The following is a 17,386-nucleotide window of genomic DNA, read 5'->3' on the forward strand; positions in this document are numbered from 1 at the left end:
AGTACTATTTGTGATTTGATAGTTCAGCCATACCTATAAAATATTTAGCTATTAGTGTACCCGAGTCGTCAAAAATGACATCTACAATAGGTATTTAGATGCGAGTAGATATGCACACACACACATTCAACCCTTCCTACCTCATCCCCCTTTCCTAACTACAAACGCTGGTTCAGCAATTATGGGAGAGTAGTTTCCTATAGTTCATTCTTTTTAGCGAGGCAGATTTGCACCGACTCGCAGGGGAGCCCTTTTAGCTCGGAAACGTTTCCTGCTCGCTGATTGGTTGGACAAGATAATTCTAACCAATCAGGTAGCAGGAAACTTTCCCAGCTAAAAGGGCACACCTGCTAGTCAGTGCAAATGCGTCTCATTGAAAAAAAAATTGACTATAGTGTAGCCTACCTCTCAGGGTATCCCCTCTCACCAGGGTATGACTATTCTCCCCTTGAGCATATCAAGAAAGAAATTTGTAAAATATATTGACTCTTGCTCTTTATTATATAGGGGAGAGGCTTTTCATTACCGTTTTTTTTTTTTTTTTTTCAGATGATGAGGACGAAGAATGGAATGACAGCGAGGTGATTTCTGATGAAGAGATTGGGGAGGCAGAGGAATCAATGGACTTAGGAAATAAGTCTGCCCTCTTGCCTGAGGTAAAGATTAAAAGTAAAAAAAAAAAATTGTGTAGTGCATAGTATACTTTGCTAATATCTCCTCATTTTATCCCAGTTTTGGAATTATTATTTAAAGTAATTTTTTTTCAGTTACTTGCAGAGTTATTAATGGTTCAATAAGGGTTGTGGTGGCCGATGTGGTAACGTCCCTGACTGGTGAACGCCAGACTGGGGTTCGAGTCCCTATCAAATTCGTTAGTTGGTTGCTGCAACCTCGCCATCCTTGTTAGCTAAGGATGAGGGATTTTGGGGAGCCTATAGGTCTATCTGCTGAGTAATCAGCAGCCATTGCCTGGCCCTCCTTGGTCCTAGCTTGGGTGCTGATCTTATGTATACAGTATATGGTCAGTCTCTAGGGCATTGTCCTGCTTGATAGGACAATGTCACTGTCCCTTGCCTTGGCCATTCATGAGCAGCCTTCAAACCTTTAATGTAGTACTGAATTGTATGTCAGATAAATTTCTATCCCAATTCATGAACTGCTTTGAGAAACTTTGAAGTTTTTCTGTTTTATAATGGTAATTTTCTGCAATTAAAGAGTGATGTGTTTCTTCCCAAATATAAATATAGTTGTTTTACATAAGCATACTCTGGGAGGAACGTAGAGAGTAGAGGTCCCTTTTTTTGTTTTTGTTTCGTTTGTTGATGTCGGCTACCCCCCAAAATTGGGGGAAGTGCTTTGGTATATGTATGTATGTATGTACATAAGCATAATGTTTTAAATTGTTTTATTCGTAGTGTATTTAATCAATGCAAATTTAGAAATATAATGTGTAATATAATAAAGGATTAAATGAAAACTGGTTAAAATAAGTTTTCAAGAACTATTCAATTTTGAAGTCCCGAGGAAAACCAAGACTGCTAGCATTTTCTATATATTTGCTTGCCTGATACATTATCAAAAGTTGTACAGCCTGCCAATAGTAATATACGCTATTAGAGTAACATCCTGTTATTTACAGTGTTTTTCTTTCAGGTTCAAGAGGGCATAATACATTTCAACCTTTTCCAGCTCAGTTTAAGGAAAGTTCAGTACCCAGATGAAAATACTTGTCAAGCCTTACAAACCTTGAAATATGGACCATCTCTTCTATCAAAGTAAGAGAGATACACATCACTTATTTCTTTCACATATCGTCACCCTCATAAACTAACTGCCTAAGTCATTTTCTCCACTTGTTGGGAAATAAAAAAAAACTTATCATTTCCTAAATCTTTATATCATTGTGTTGAGCTTTAATTAACAAATTCTAATTCACAAATTCCTCTGTTAAGAATTTGTGAACTGAAGCTCAACACAATGATATAAAGATTTAGGAAATGAGAAGGTTTTTTTTTTAATTTCCCAACAAGTGGAGAAAATCACTTAGGCAGTTAGTTCATGAGGGTGACGATATGTATATTTTTTTATAGTATTATTGCAGTTTATCTCTATATTTGGTTTGCTTCATGAGGTTTAATCTTTATGCTATATGTCTTGCTCTACAATATATTATTTTCTGGTTAAAAAAAAGATTTTACTCTGAAAATATTCTTTATTCAAATATACCAAAATTTTATTTGTTCCGTAACCGAAATACAAACCACGCTATTTACAAAGGGTTACCTTTTAGCGTAGCTGAAATGGCGAGCCATTAGAATTTAACGAGGGTGTATTACCCCCGCGCTAGTTAGCGGGGGGGTAGGGGAGTGGTAGCTAGCTACCCCTCCTCCCCCTCACACACAGGTGAATACTCACTTTCACTTTTGGCTCGGACTGTGACAGACGTCTCTGTCTTGGTCCTCTCTTGGCAGCCATTGTTTGTTTTGTCTTTACTTAATCGCTTACTTTTCAGTTACTCTATATATATGTAAACATGTTTTCATGTTTGTATATATATTTGAGTATAGAAATAAGTAAGTTTCCTTTTCAGATTTGTGTGTGTAGTGTACGATATCTACGTGGAGGCCTCGGCAGTTAGGCCACCACGGCGTAATTTTATGGGTGGCGATCGAGTTTGACTTATGTCTTTCTCTCTCTCTCTTGAGGTCGTTCACCCTTTTACTACGTGTTACTATGCCCTTGTAGCTTCCTTTCCGTGTGTGGGGGTTGCTACGCCGTACGTTTGTCTCAATTAGTTATGAATCTAATTGTAGTTGTTTTTTGTTTTTCAGCTTGTAGAACGATTCCTTTCGGGGTTTTCGTTCTTTCTTTAGTGTTCATTCATTTTTAAATTACATAATTACATAGTTACATAATTATAATTGTTATAATTCTGTTTTGGTTACAGCTCTCCTTCCGCGAGTGTAAGTGGTTGTGAGGGCACGTGCCTGTTGTGTAATTCTTGTTCCTTCCCTCGGGATTCCTCTTCGGAGCCTTCCCGGGGGAATGAATGTGTACTAATATTATTTGTTTTATTTTTTTACAGTTACCGATCTAGTTCGTTTCTGTAATATGGCAACGGTGTGAGCTGTCTGGTCGAGTCCTGGGGATTCGGCTGTTGCTGCCTACCCCCTTGTTTTTTCGTCAGGGGCGTGTCTCCTTCTACTGGAAGTACTCCCGTGACGACGGACAGCTCTCCAGTTCATTTTAGAACTCTCAGGAGGCTTGCCTCCTTGGGCGGGTAACTTTCCTTCCGAGCCGAGGGAAGTTTTTCCTGTCCAGGCTTGAGTTTTTCCCATTTTGGGGGGTTCTTCTCTTGCCTTTTTTTCGTGCGACTATGCTCTTGGTGCTGAGCGGTCGCACCTGCAGTTTCGCTCAAGGGGCTGGGCAACTGCAGGAGCTCCTCTTCGGAGGATTGCTCCTTTTTGGTCACTGGCTGACCAGTCTCTTCCACGAAGTGTTTCTCTTTCGTTCGCGAGAGAGTACACTCATAGAGACTCCTCTTCGGAGGTTTCTTCTGTTGCTGTTGCTGTTGCTGTTGGCCTCCCTCGCCGTAGGCCCACTGTCCGCCTCGTCGTAAGGGCCTCTCATCTTCCTATAATTGTGCTTGAAGCGCCTTTTTGGATCTCCGTTTGCAGCCTACAACTCCTTTTTCTCGATCTTCCGCCTTGGTGCAGATGGACAGCAGTCTGATCTCGTCTTCCGACGGGCAACGGTCTTCCCGACGGACAGCGGTCTTCCGACGGACATCAGTCTCCCGGCGGACAACGATCCCTTCGGGGCAAAGGGTTGCCCCCACGGGGGTTCTTCCCTTGCGTGTCAGGGTTTCCCTGCCCGTCCTTCTGCTGTGTTCTCTCCTGCTCCTGCTCAGTGTTAGCACACAGGCGCTCTTCTGCTCATCAGCGCTCTCCTGTTCGTCAGCGCTTTCAAGATGATCAGCCCTGCGGTTCCTGTTGGTTCATGTTACGCGCCCTGTGCGCCCACGTTCGCCCTCGCGATCTAGAACTTCGGTTCAGGTCGGGGTCAAGGACTCTTCTTCTTTGCGCAGGCTTCCACGCGTAGCCTTCTGCTCGTCAGCGATCATCAGCTCGCCAGCGATCATCAGCTCGCCAGCGATCATCAGCTCGTCAGCGATCATCAGCTCGCCAGCGATCATCAGCTCGCCAGCGATCATCAGCTCGCCAGCGATCATCAGCTCGCCAGCGATCATCAGCTCGCCAGCGATCATCAGCTCGCCAGCGATCATCAGCTCGCCAGCGATCATCAGCTCGCCAGCGATCATCAGCTCGCCAGCGATCATCAGCTCGCCAGCGATCATCAGCTCGCCAGCGATCATCAGCTCGCCAGCGATCATCAGCTCGTCAGCGATCATCAGCTTGCCAGCGATCATCAGCTCGCCAGCGATCACCTGTCTCTCGGCGATCTCCGGATCGCCCACGTGTGTTACAGCCGGCACGCCAACGTTCTCCAATACTTCTGAAGGAACATGGTTCGCCTGTTACTAGCTCACCAGCGCATGCTGATCGCCATCGCGCGACCCTCAACTGCGGATGCTGATCGCCATCGCGCGACCCTCAACTGCGGATGTTGATCGCCATCGCGCGACCCTCAACTGCGGATGCTGATCGCCATCGTGGACCCTCAAACTGCGGATGCTGATCGCCATCGCGCGACCCTCAACTGCGGATGCTGATCGCCATCGCGCGACCCTCAACTGCGGATGCTGATCGCCATCGCGCGACCCTCAACTGCGGATGCTGATCGCCATCGCGCGACCCTCAACTGCGGATGCTGATCGCCATCGCGCGACCCTCAACTGCGGATGCTGATCGCCATCGCGCGACCCTCAACTGCGGATGCTGATCGCCATCGCGCGACCCTCAACTGCGGATGCTGATCGCCATCGCGCGACCCTCAACTGCGGATGCTGATCGCCATCGCGCGACCCTCAACTGCGGATGCTGATCGCCATCGCGCGACCCTCAACTGCGGATGCTGATCGCCATCGCGCGACCCTCAACTGCGGATGCTGATCGCCATCGCGCGACCCTCAACTGCGGATGCTGATCGCCATCGCGCGACCCTCAACTGCGGATGCTGATCGCCATCGCGCGACCGCACACCTGCGGATGCTGATCGCCATCGCGCGACCGCACACCTGCGGATGCTGATCGCCATCGCGCGACCGCACACCTGCGGATGCTGATCACCATCGCTCGACCCTGCGCATGCTGATCACCATCGCGCGACCCTCAACTGCATATGCTGTTCGCCATCGCGCGATCGCCCACCTGCAGATGCTGCTCGCCATCGCGCGACCGCCGACCTGCGCATGCTGATCGCCATCGCGCGACCCTGGCATGCTGATCACCATCGCGCGACCCGGCGCATACTGATCACCATCGCGCGACCCGGCGCATGCTGATCACCATCGCGCGACCCGGCGCATGCTGATCACCATCGCGCGACCCGGCGCATGCTGATCACCATCGCGCAATCGCCCTCCTGCACAGGCTGCTCGCGATCGCTCACCTTCGCATACTGCTCGCCAACGCACGATCGCTCACCTGTGCATACTGCTCGACCATCGCGTCGGCATAACACAACGCGCCATCGCCAACCTGCGCATTAGCGCTCACCAGCTCACCACCGATCGCTTGTTGATCCATATCGCCAGCGGTCTTCCTCGCCCACGCGGCAGCGCGTTTCCTCGACATCGCGCTAACGCTTGCGTTCGCCGCCTCGGACTCGCTCTCATCCACCTGCCCACCCTCACGACCGCTCGCCCGCGCGACCACTCGCCTGCGCGCCCACACGCCCACACGCCTGCACGTCTACGCTCATGCTCTCCAATGTTTGCCCACGCGCGAACCAACGGTTTTTCCATCGCGCGGACGAATGGTGTTCCGTCGCGCGAACCTACAGTGTTTCTTCGCACAAATGTCGGCTTATTTCTTGCAGTATCCATTGCTCGTCTATGGGTTATCGCTCGCCGACCACCAGCTCTCGCCCTTCCTACCACGCTCGCCCTCCTTCTGCGCTCCTTCGCTCACCTTCGTCGCGCGAGCTCCAGGGCGATTGCGACCACGATTCCCAATGGGGTTTTCGCAGCATGACCAGCCTGGCGAGTTCTTCTGGAGCGTATTTCCAGAACACGGCCTCACCCCGTAAACGCAGAGCATGGCACTTGCAAGAATAGGAGAAACTTAAGGGAGATCTGAGCAACACTCCTCTTTCCTGAACCTGGGTTAGCCCTTCCCCGTCATTCCCTGGAAGGATTTTTGGCGGGGGGGCTTTCCGTTCGAGATTTCTCCATCGGACAAGGGGTGACTGCTTACCTCTTCCTCTGGGAGCTTACCAGGTTCTTTCCCTCCTCGGTTACGGCCCGAGGTTTGGTTCAAGGAGGCTACAGGAAGATCAAGGGTACTTTCCTCCTCTCGAGCTCAGGCACCTTGGCCTTTCGTCGTTAAGTATCTAACTTGCGGACAAGCTCGATGTTGTACCATCTGGACGCGCTGACTGAGGGCTTCCTTCGGGTGTCTCATCTGTGGAGGTCGACGACCTCAGACACCCTTCCATCCTTGAGAAGAGTTTGTTTGTGCCCAAGGACAGAGACTTAGACAGCTGCTGTGCGGAGGAAATCGACTTCCGGTTTCACTCCTCCAAGGTGCTTTCTTCCAGACTCTGCAGGGCTCCAGCGCCCTTTTCTTTCAACCACGTCGGCCTAAGTTATCGGCTACGACAACTGGGACAAGGTGTCCAATTGCAGTTTCCTCCTGTCAGGAACAGATGGCACGGGAGACTCCCCCGGGGGGGGCATAGTCCTAAAAGGAGTTCACGAACTCTAAGATTGCAGGTTTTTCGCTGGGAGGATGCTTAATGTTACTCATCCGAATGACAGCTTCCCGATGCCCATTCCCGCACAATCTCTGTGATTAGCCAAGGATATCGCGCCTGCCGTCTCTGTCAGCGAATTCAGTGTCTCTGAACCTCTATGCCATAGCGTCAGTAGAGTTGCCCGGTTGGGCAGAATGATCCATACCTTAGGCGAAGGTCTTCCTTAGGATCATCGACGGCTTCACCCCCGGCCCCCTCAGTCGATCCTTTCTTGTAAGGAAGGATCTGAGAGGGGATGTCCGTAGTCGACCTCTCAGCCCTGATCAAGTTTGTCGAACAAACTTCGGCCAGCGTAGACCAGCAGAATCGATCAGACTGGTAACGAGGCGACAGGACTCCTTAAACCCTGGATCGGAAGGACGGGTACTTTCAGTTTCCATTCCATCCATCTTCCAGGGTGCTCGTCGAATTCAGCCTAGACTGCAAGTATTCCTGCTTATGATGCAGTGTGGCTATCCTGCCGTGGCATAGCAGGTTTGTTTCCCCAGAGAACTCTCCCTGCCTTCCTCTTGGCCGCTCAGGTGCAGGCTTCCGCCTCCTCTGCTGTTTGGAGGGCTGGTCAACTCCGGTAGGCTCGGGTTCGACCTTCTTCAGCGCCGGGACAAGCTTCCGGATGCTTACCATGAGTGTGGGCTCATGGTATTTTGCTTGGAGCCTTCTCTTCCTCTGCCTCAACATCTGGAGTATCTGGCCATGATATTGAGTCAACGGCCTTACCACGTTGGAAACCCCGCTTCTCGTCCGTCCAGCGAGGTTAAGCAACGTCGGTACTTGGATGGGTGACCACCTGGGGACGCCAGATTCTGTTACCACATCCTCCGAGCCTTCCTTTCGGTTGACTGTGGCAAGACTGAGGAGAGTCGCAGTACCTGTTCTCAGTCAAGCAGAGCTTTCAGCCCTACCTTGGAACGTTTCCTAGTTCTCCTTTCCTCATTGACTCGTCTATAGTCCGAACGGTCGCCTCAGGATAAGTTCCATGTGGGGCGATCCAAGTTCCGGTGGATTCAGGCAATGTTTAACCAAACTCCCTGGCCCTAGGGGACCAGCGGAACTATTAGACCTGCAATGGGTGTTGACCTATGGAGCCTCTTGATGGTAGTGGATATTCTCGTCCTTTCCCCACATTCTTGATGCGGTTCTCGGACTCGTCAAAGGAAAGGGGGGGGGGGCATGTTCCGGTCCAGGCCTATGGTCAAGACCTGAAGGATACCTCTCCATCATTCAGGCAGGCTTAGGGGCCTTAGTCTGGCCCCTCTTCAGATCCTACAGCTCCTGCCGAGTCGCCCCGTTGCGCGTCGACTTCATTCTAACCAGCAGGGGACGCATTTTCACACCTTCACATCTTGCAGTAGAGATACCGGGATGATTGAGATTCTCTCAATACCACCATCGGCTCTCTCATTCCAGGCAGGGGAATGTTCTCTCAGAGTATCCGAGCAGAGCCTCGTAGAGAGAGTGTACCTGGGGGTCTTTGACCTTGGGTAACCAGCAAGTGCTGGTCTGGGGGACCTGATCGCGACAGCTTGGAACCTCAAGCTTCCGCTATTCTTCCCCCCAGTCTCAGACCCCGAGACTCTGGCAAGATGCATTCCGGTGATGGTGGGACAACTTCGACGCCTGCGTCTTCCCTCCTTTTTTGTCTGTGGACAAAGGGTCTCAACAAGACCAGGTTGTCTGTCAACCTTTCAATGGGAGAGCTCCACTGGGACTATGCGCAGAACGGTTTCTGGACCCTCTGCTTCCCCTGACGGAACTCCCGGGAGAGCTTCTCCCACAGCGCAGACTACTCAAGCAACCACACTGCGACATCTCTCCCGAACCGGGGCGTCGCTTCGGCTTCATGCCTGGAGACACTACGCTTCCTCCTCAAGAAGAGACAACCCGCTACAGTCGCGGTACGGAGGTCGCGTCATCTGCGATAGTCATCCTCAGGGGTCTCCCAGGCAAAGTGAAGAGTCTAAGGTGGTTGGTACCGTGGGAGATATACCCCTTCCCTTGAGGACTCTTCTCCAGCAATAACAGTCTTATTGCCTTTCGGCGGGAGGAAACTCCTTTCCGCTCTCGGCAATGAAGCCTGTCGCTCAGCCTTTCCCTGACCTTCAGGCTTAAAGGAATAACTTTTTCCTGCCCGCTGGATCTATCCTCGCTCATGCGAAGCTACGATCGTCCCTGCCCTAGTCGGAGGAAGACCTCCAACTTGGAGCATGGCTCGGACTTTTAGTCCTTTAAGAGATCTTCTCAAGACCCTTTACGACAGGCCCCGGATTGTATTCCGCCTTGGGTCTTCTGCTCACTCTGGTCACGGCCAGTGTGTAAGCAATCTTCTTGGTCTCTTACTACTCCCCCCTTTCTAAGGAAGAGGGGAAGGCAACATTCAGGCTCGCTCCTGAGTTGTTGGCTAGACTCAGAATCTGAGGGTCCCGGCCCTTCGGTCCGATTCATTCAAGATTTCGAGTCTCCATTCTGTATCTGATGTCCCAAGACCTTCTCTTTCTTGCCAGTAAAGGAATCGAGAGGTTAGCGCTGGGAACAGCTGCAGTTTGTCCTCAGTTGCAGCCGATTTGGGAGCACAAGGAGGACATAGGGGGAGAGTCACCAGTATACCTCTTCAGCCCGGACTCAAGGACATTCATCTCGACCTGTCTCCAGACCCTCCCCCGTCACGTCGCCCTACAGCACGATGTTGGATACATCGCAACGTCCCTCGCCTTCGAGTAATACTACTGTGACGCAGGTGCTACAAGCTGGAGTCTGGAAGCGTCTAATGACCTTCGCAGGGCGTGACCCACAGGAGTCTCGATACGTTTTCTATCGCTCTGTGGTGGCTACACAACAGCTGCACTAACCTCAGGCTCCTTTTTGGACAGGTAGCAGAAGGTTGAGGGCATTGTTATCAGGTTTTAGTCTGCATGAACGAAAGAAGTATGTCTGGCCCTTACTTCTTTCTTCATCATCCCCTCTACGGGTAAGCAGCATCCTGGTCTCTGCATAGCTGACCTCGAACCTCTGCAGGTAAACCATGCTTCCTTGTGTTCCGAGTATTGAGTCAATACTGTCGCGTCCCCCATACCCTGACGAGGTGGTATTGGGAACGTCCTAACCCAGAGTTCCTTCTGGAACTCCAGGTCAACTGTCTAGGACGGGTCACACTTCTTCCTTCACACACAAGCTTACGTAGGCCACATGGCTCCTTGCGGAACAAGGAACTTGTGAGGTGCAGGGACTCCTTTTCTCGAGTGCGACTCACTCGGATTCTGAGTCCCCGGGTAAAGCCAAAGCCAGTATGGCTGGGGACTTTCCACCCTTCCTAAGGGATAAGTCACCCTTTGTAAATAGCGTGGTTTGTATTTCGGTTACGGAACAAATGACAAATTCGAAGATAATTTGTATTTTTCCTAACCATACAAACCTTAGCTATTTACACATATTTGTCCGCCAGCCCTGTCCCCCAAGACAAGTCCTACCTCTAAGTGAAAGTGAGTATTCACCTGTGTGTGAGGGGGAGGAGGGGTAGCTAGCTACCACTCCCCTACCCCCCCGCTAACTAGCGCGGGGGTAATACACCCTCGTTAAATTCTAATGGCTCGCCATTTCAGCTACGCTAAAAGGTAACCCTTTGTAAATAGCTAAGGTTTGTATGGTTAGGAAAAATACAAATTATCTTCGAATTTGTCATTTTATTTAAAGACTCAAGTCCTAAAGTTAAAGGTGAAAAATGTGTCTAGTTTGTTTTTGGGATGATAAATTTATCTCTAAAGTTTAAGGTGAAAAATGTGTGTAGTTTGTTTATAGGATGATAAATTTATTTCTAAAGTTTAAGGTGAAAAATGTGTCTTGTTCGTTTTTAGGATGATAAATTTATTTCTAAAGTTTAATGTGAAAAATGTGTCTAGTTTGTTTATAGGATGATAAATTTATTTCTAAAGTTTAAGGTGAAAAATGTGTCTAGTTTGTTTATCTCTATCTATCTATATACCAAGGCACTTCCCCCAATTTTGGGGGGTAGCCGACACCAACAATGAAACAAAACAAAAAGGGGACCTCTACTCTCTATGTTCCTTCAGCCTAATCAGGGACCCAACCGAGTTCAGCTGGTACTGCTAGGGTGCCACAGCCCAACCTCCCACATTTCCACCACAGATGAAGCTTCATAATGTTGACTCCCCTGCTGCTGCTACCTCCGCGGTCATCTAAGGCCCCGGAGGAAGCAGCAGGGCCTACTGGAACTGCGTCACAATCGCTCGCCATTCATTCCTATTTCTAGCACGCTCTCTTGTCTCTCTCACATCTATCCTCCTATCACCCAGAGCTTTCTTCACACCATCCATCCACCCAAACCTTGGCCTTCCTCTTGTACTTCTCCCATCAACTCTTGCATTCATCACCTTCTTTAGCAGACAACCATTTTCCATTCTCTCAACATGGCCAAACCACCTCAACACATTCATATCCACTCTAGCCGTTAACTCATTTCTTACACCCGTTCTCTCCCTCACCACTTCGTTCCTAACCCTATCTACTCGAGATACACCAGCCATACTCCTTAGACACTTCATCTCAAACACATTCAATTTCTGTCTCTCCATCACTTTCATTCCCCACGACTCCGATCCATACATCACAGTTGGTACAATCACTTTCTCATATAGAACTCTCTTTACATTCATGCCCAACCCTCTATTTTTTACTACTCCCTTAACTGCCCCCAACACTTTGCAACCTTCATTCACTCTCTGACGTACATCTGCTTCCACTCCACCATTTGCTGCAACAATAGACCCCAAGTACTTAAACTGATCCACCTCCTCAAGTAACTCTCCATTCAACATGACATTCAACCTTGCACCACCTTCCCTTCTCGTACATCTCATAACCTTACTCTTACCCACATTAACTCTCAACTTCCTTCTCTCACACACCCTTCCAAATTCTGTCACTAGTCGGTCAAGCTTCTCTTCTGTGTCTGCTACCAGTACAGTATCATCCGCAAACAACAACTGATTTACCTCCCATTCATGGTCATTCTCGCCTACCAGTTTTAATCCTCGTCCAAGCACTCGAGCATTCACCTCTCTCACCACTCCATCAACATACAAGTTAAACAACCACGGCGACATCACACATCCCTGTCTCAGCCCCACTCTCACCGGAAACCAATCACTCACTTCATTTCCTATTCTAACACATGCTTTACTACCTTTGTATAAACTTTTCACTGCTTGCAACAACCTTCCACCAACTCCATATAACCTCATCACATCCCACATTGCTTCCCTATCAACTCTATCATATGCTTTCTCCAGATCCATAAACGCAACATACACCTCCTTACCTTTTGCTAAATATTTCTCGCATATCTGCCTAACTGTAAAAATCTGATTCATACAACCCCTACCTCTTCTAAAACCACCCTGTACTTCCAAGATTGCATTCTCTGTTTTATCCTTAATCCTATTAATCAGTACTCTACCATACACTTTTCCAACTACACTCAACAAACTAATACCTCTTGAATTACAACACTCATGCACATCTCCCTTACCCTTATATAGTGGTACAATACATGCACAAACCCAATCTACTGGTACCATTGACAACACAAAACACATATTAAACAATCTCACCAACCATTCAAGTACAGTCACACCCCCTTCCTTCAACATCTCAGCTTTCACACCGTCCATACCAGATGCTTTTCCTACTCTTGTTTCATTTAGTGCTCTCCTCACTTCCTCTATTGTTATCTCTCTCTCATTCTCACCTCCCATCACTGGCACCTCAACACCTGGAACAGCAATTATATCTGCCTCCCTATTATCCTCAACATTCAGCAAACTTTCAAAATATTCCGCCCACCTTTTCCTTGCCTCCTCTCCTTTTAACAACCTTCCATTTCCATCTTTCACTGTCTCTTCAATTCTTGCGCCAGCCTTCCTTACTCTCTTCACTTCTTTCCAAAACTTCTTCTTATTCTCTTCATATGACTGACCCAATCCCTGACCCCACCTCAGGTCAGCTGCCCTCTTTGCCTCACGTACCTTGCGCTTTACTTCCACCTTTTTCTCTCTATATTTTTCATACTTCTCTATACTATTACTCTGCAGCCATTCTTCAAAAGCCCTCTTTTTCTCTTCCACTTTCACCTTCACTCCTTCATTCCACCATTCACTGCCCTTCCTCATGCTGCCTCCAACAACCTTCTTGCCACATACATCACTTGCAATCCCAACAAAATTTTCTTTTACTAACTTCCATTCCTCCTCTAAATTACCAGTTTCTCTTACTCTCACCTCATCATATGCCATTTTCAACCTTTCCTGATATTTACTTTTTACCCCCGGTTTTATTAGCTCTTCAATCCTCACTACCTCCCTTTTACATCCACCTACTCTATTCCCCCACTCTTTTGCTACAACTAATTTTCCTTCCACCAAAAAATGATCAGACATACCGTTAGCCATACCCCTAAACACGTGCACGTCTTTCAATCTTCCAAACATTCTTTTAGTTACCATCTTCCAAACATTCTTTTTATAGGATGATAAATTTATTTCTAAAGTTTAAGGTGAAAAATATGTCTAGTTTGTTTATAGGATGATAAATTCATTTCTAAAGTTAAAGGTGAAAAATGTGTCTAGTTTGTTTATAGGATGATAAATTTATTTCTAAAGTTTAAGGTGAAAAATGTGTCTAGTTTGTTTATAGGATGATAAATTTATTTCTAAAGTTTAAGGTGAAAAATGTGTCTAGTTTGTTTATAGGATGATAAATTTATTTCTAAAGTTTAAGGTGAAAAATGTGTCTAGTTTGTTTATAGGATGATAAATTTATTTCAGACTGAGGACCTTACAAGTTCGGGCATTGTTGTGCCTTCAGAATATGATAAGCGCTTTAGACCTAAACGATATTGGGGGCAGTGAGTTGATGTATTCTACTTGGTTGAACCTGGGTACGATGGTCTTCAAAGATACTTGTGAAGGTATGATTACTATTTAGTGGTTGAAATCCCTGGGACGTGCTTTCCACATTCAGTGTCAACTTGATTCATTCTGCTTTTCCTTCTATAATTGTAGCTTAGCTTTCACACATACATACATATACCAAGGCACTTCCCCCAATTTTGGGGGGTAGCCGACATCAACAAATGAAACAAAAACAAAAAAGGGGACCTCTACTCTCTACGTTCCTCCCAGCCTAACAAGTGACTCAACCGAGTTCAGCTGGTAATGCGAAATGTAGATGTCTGCCAAGGTGTTACTTGTACTTTAAGAGAGTTATGGGGTCTTTTCACTGGCCAGACAGCACTACATTGGATCCTTCTCTCTGGTTACGGTTCATTTTCCCTTTGCCTACACACACATGCCGCATAGTCTGGCCTATTCTTTACACATTCTCCTATGTCCTCATACACCTGACAACACTGAGATTACCAAACAGTTCTTCTTACATCACTGTAATTGTTCGGTGGCAACTTTTCTCTTTATAAGGGTAGAAGAGACTCTTTAGCTATGGTAAACAGCTCTTCTAGGAGAAGGACACTTCAAAATCAAACCATTGTTCTCTAATCTTGGGTAGTGCCATAGCCTCTGTACCATGGTCTTCCACTGTCTTTTGGGTTAGTTCTCTTGCTCTTAAAATATTTTATTTTTCTTTGTTTCCTTTCCTCACTGAGCTATATTCCCTGTTGGAGCCCCTGGGCTTATAGCATCCCTGTTTTTCCAACTAGGGTTGTAGCTTAGTAAGTATTAATAATAATAATGTGGTCATGTGAATCATGAAGTTCCAAACTCTTTGTCAGCCTCCATTAGAGAAGACTTGAGATCGATTTGACTAAATCTTCAGGTGTTAATTACAAAGTTCTGCTCAAAGAATATGAAAGCATATTATTTGATACACCAGCTTTAGTCTCATTGCAATCTTTTAGCATTTAACTGTTTTTTGACATCTATGTACTTCATTTAACTGTTTTTTGACATCTATGTACTTCATTTAACTGTTTTTTGACATCTATGTACTTCATTTAACTGTTTTTTGACATCTATGTACTTCACTTAACTGTTTTTTGACATCTATGTACTTCATTTAACTGTTTTTTGACATTATGTACTTCATTTAACTGTTTTTTGACATCTATGTACTTCATTTAACTGTTTTTTTTTACATCTATGTACTTCATTTAACCGTTTTTTGACATCTATGTACTTCATTTAACTGCTTTTTGACATCTATGTACTTCATTTAACTGTTTTTTGACATCTATGTACTTCATCGAATGTTGAAACGCCTTTCATATTAATTTAGATATTGTTTCTGAGCTCATGATCTTCATTTTCAGACAGTATGTTAGAAGCAGCCACAGGTGCCATGCGAGCAATAATGGAAAAATTCAGCCAAGGCAAATGCGAAAAACTAAATGAAATAACTCTGCAGGATATAAAGGTACAGTGCATACTTGGTTCTTCATGTTTTCTTTCCCTTTGCAGAGATGTTAAACCGATTGAGTGGGTAATTTATCTTGAAATTAAAAAACTTAATACACTTTGGAAGGATGACATCGGCAGACTCCTATAGTCCATTTCTTTTAGCGAGTCATATTTGCACCGGCTCGCGGCGGTGCCCTCGCGGTGCCCTTTTAGCTCGGAAAAGTTTCCTGGTCGTTGATTGGTTAGAATTATCTTGTTCAATCATCAGCGATCAGGATACTTTTCCGAGCTAAAGGGGCACCGTTGCGAGTCTGTGCAAATATGACTCTCTAAAAGAAATGGACTATATTGTACTACTTACTATTAACCACTAGATTATCTCATGTATATCATGGAGGGAAGGAAAATGGGAAATTTTTTTATAAATTTTGGGGGTAAACATCGATAAAATGATCTCCTCTAGAAGAGGCAATATGAACATAAGGGGAGGTTCATAGAAATAAGAGTGAATAGAGAAGTAGCAAGACGAAGACCATTAAGAGGACTCAGGAAATTGTGGACAAAGGTAATAGACTAATTCTAGATTAAATAGAATGGAAGGAATTTGGTCCACGTTTCAACCCCAACGTAAGAACGTTATTATGGTGATGTTTTCACTGGTCCGAGATGCAAAATTTCCACTCATTCATATAAAGTATCTTCATTGGTAAGACATGTAACTTAAGTTTGTTTCAGTAATAATTTGTCCTTTTTATTTTGTTGCCATTCTTGTGAAATTTTTCCATTACAATACCATATTGTAATTCGTAGTGCTATTTTATTGTTCTCCAAAATTCTAAATTATATATGTTAGGTCCTATCAGTAAATCTGTTAACCCTTTTACCTCCAAAGGACGCACTGGTACGTTTCACAAAACACATCCCTTTACCCCCATGGACGTACCGGTACGTCCTTGCAAAAAAATGCTATAAAAATTTTTTTTTTCATATTTTTGATAATTTTTTGAAAAAAATTCAGGCATTTTCCAAGAGAATGAGGCCAACCTGACCTCTCTATGACAAAAATTAAGGCTGTTAGAGCAATTTAAAAAATATATATTGCAAAATGTGCTGGGAAAAAAATAACCCCTGGGTGGTTAAGGGTTGGAAATTTCCAAAGAGCCTGGGGGTAAAAGGGTTAACGCGACTGGTGTATGACTTGCGTTTGTTATTTATAATGTACAGGTTTATCTAAATGCACGATGAGTTGTGGTTGGTATGAAGCCTCGGAATAGGAAACTTTGAGTTAATTTCTCTGTTGATCCTGGCAGAGTTTTGAATTAAAACAGATTCCTAAATAATGAGTCAACTAGAAAATAGTAGCTACTAATGTACAGCCTAGCAGATACTTCAGAGATCTGGCCTTCTTGGTAAAGCTTACACTAAAATCCAAGATTTCCCTCAGCCAAAGTGTAATTTTGTTATAATTCTTAGTTTTGGCCAGTCTGTGTTTAATACTTTTTCAGTTAAAAATATATGTATGCTTAATACATTACTCATTAAATGGTAACCTAGCAAAGAAAAAACATCATTGTAATGTATTTGATGGTTGTTCACATCTGGGATGAGTTATTCAAATTTTTTTTTTTTTTTTTCTGTGAATTTTATTAACAGTATTGCTTTCAATGAAAATTTTTTATTGTACTGTAGTATGCTTTGTTCACCTCAGATCTTTTTAATTTTTAATATTAGAATCTCATGTACAGTATAGCAATATGCTGGTATTTCTTAACCCTTTTACCCCCAAAGGACGTACTGGTACGTTTCACAAAAGCCATCCCTTTACCCCCATGGACGTACCGGTACGTCCTTGGAAAAAATGCTATAAAAATTTTTTTTTTTCATATTTTTGATAATTTTTTGAGAAAATTCAGGCATTTTCCAAGAGAATGAGACCAACCTGACCTCCCTATGACAAAAATTAAGGCTGTTAGAGCAATTAAAAAAAAATATACTGCAAAATGTGCTGGGAAAAAAATAACCCCCTG

The 17,386-nt window shown here is 45.5% G+C and overlaps 1 protein-coding gene across 3 annotated transcripts in view; it reads left to right on the forward strand.

The window, feature by feature from the left end:
* The window catches only part of LOC137646995 (HEAT repeat-containing protein 3), a 35,593-nt gene that overhangs the window by 9,862 nt on the left and 8,345 nt on the right, over positions 1–17,386 (forward strand). For all 3 annotated transcript variants that reach the window (XM_068380084.1, XM_068380095.1, XM_068380105.1), the window contains exons 6-9: positions 550–656; positions 1,654–1,775; positions 13,773–13,915; positions 15,272–15,375. In XM_068380084.1, coding sequence (XP_068236185.1) covers positions 550–656; positions 1,654–1,775; positions 13,773–13,915; positions 15,272–15,375 — 476 coding nt within the window. The remainder of the gene's footprint in view (positions 1–549; positions 657–1,653; positions 1,776–13,772; positions 13,916–15,271; positions 15,376–17,386) is intronic.

This window comes from Palaemon carinicauda, chromosome 1, assembly GCF_036898095.1.
Source record: "Palaemon carinicauda isolate YSFRI2023 chromosome 1, ASM3689809v2, whole genome shotgun sequence".
NCBI classification, from domain to species: Eukaryota; Metazoa; Arthropoda; class Malacostraca; order Decapoda; family Palaemonidae; genus Palaemon; species Palaemon carinicauda.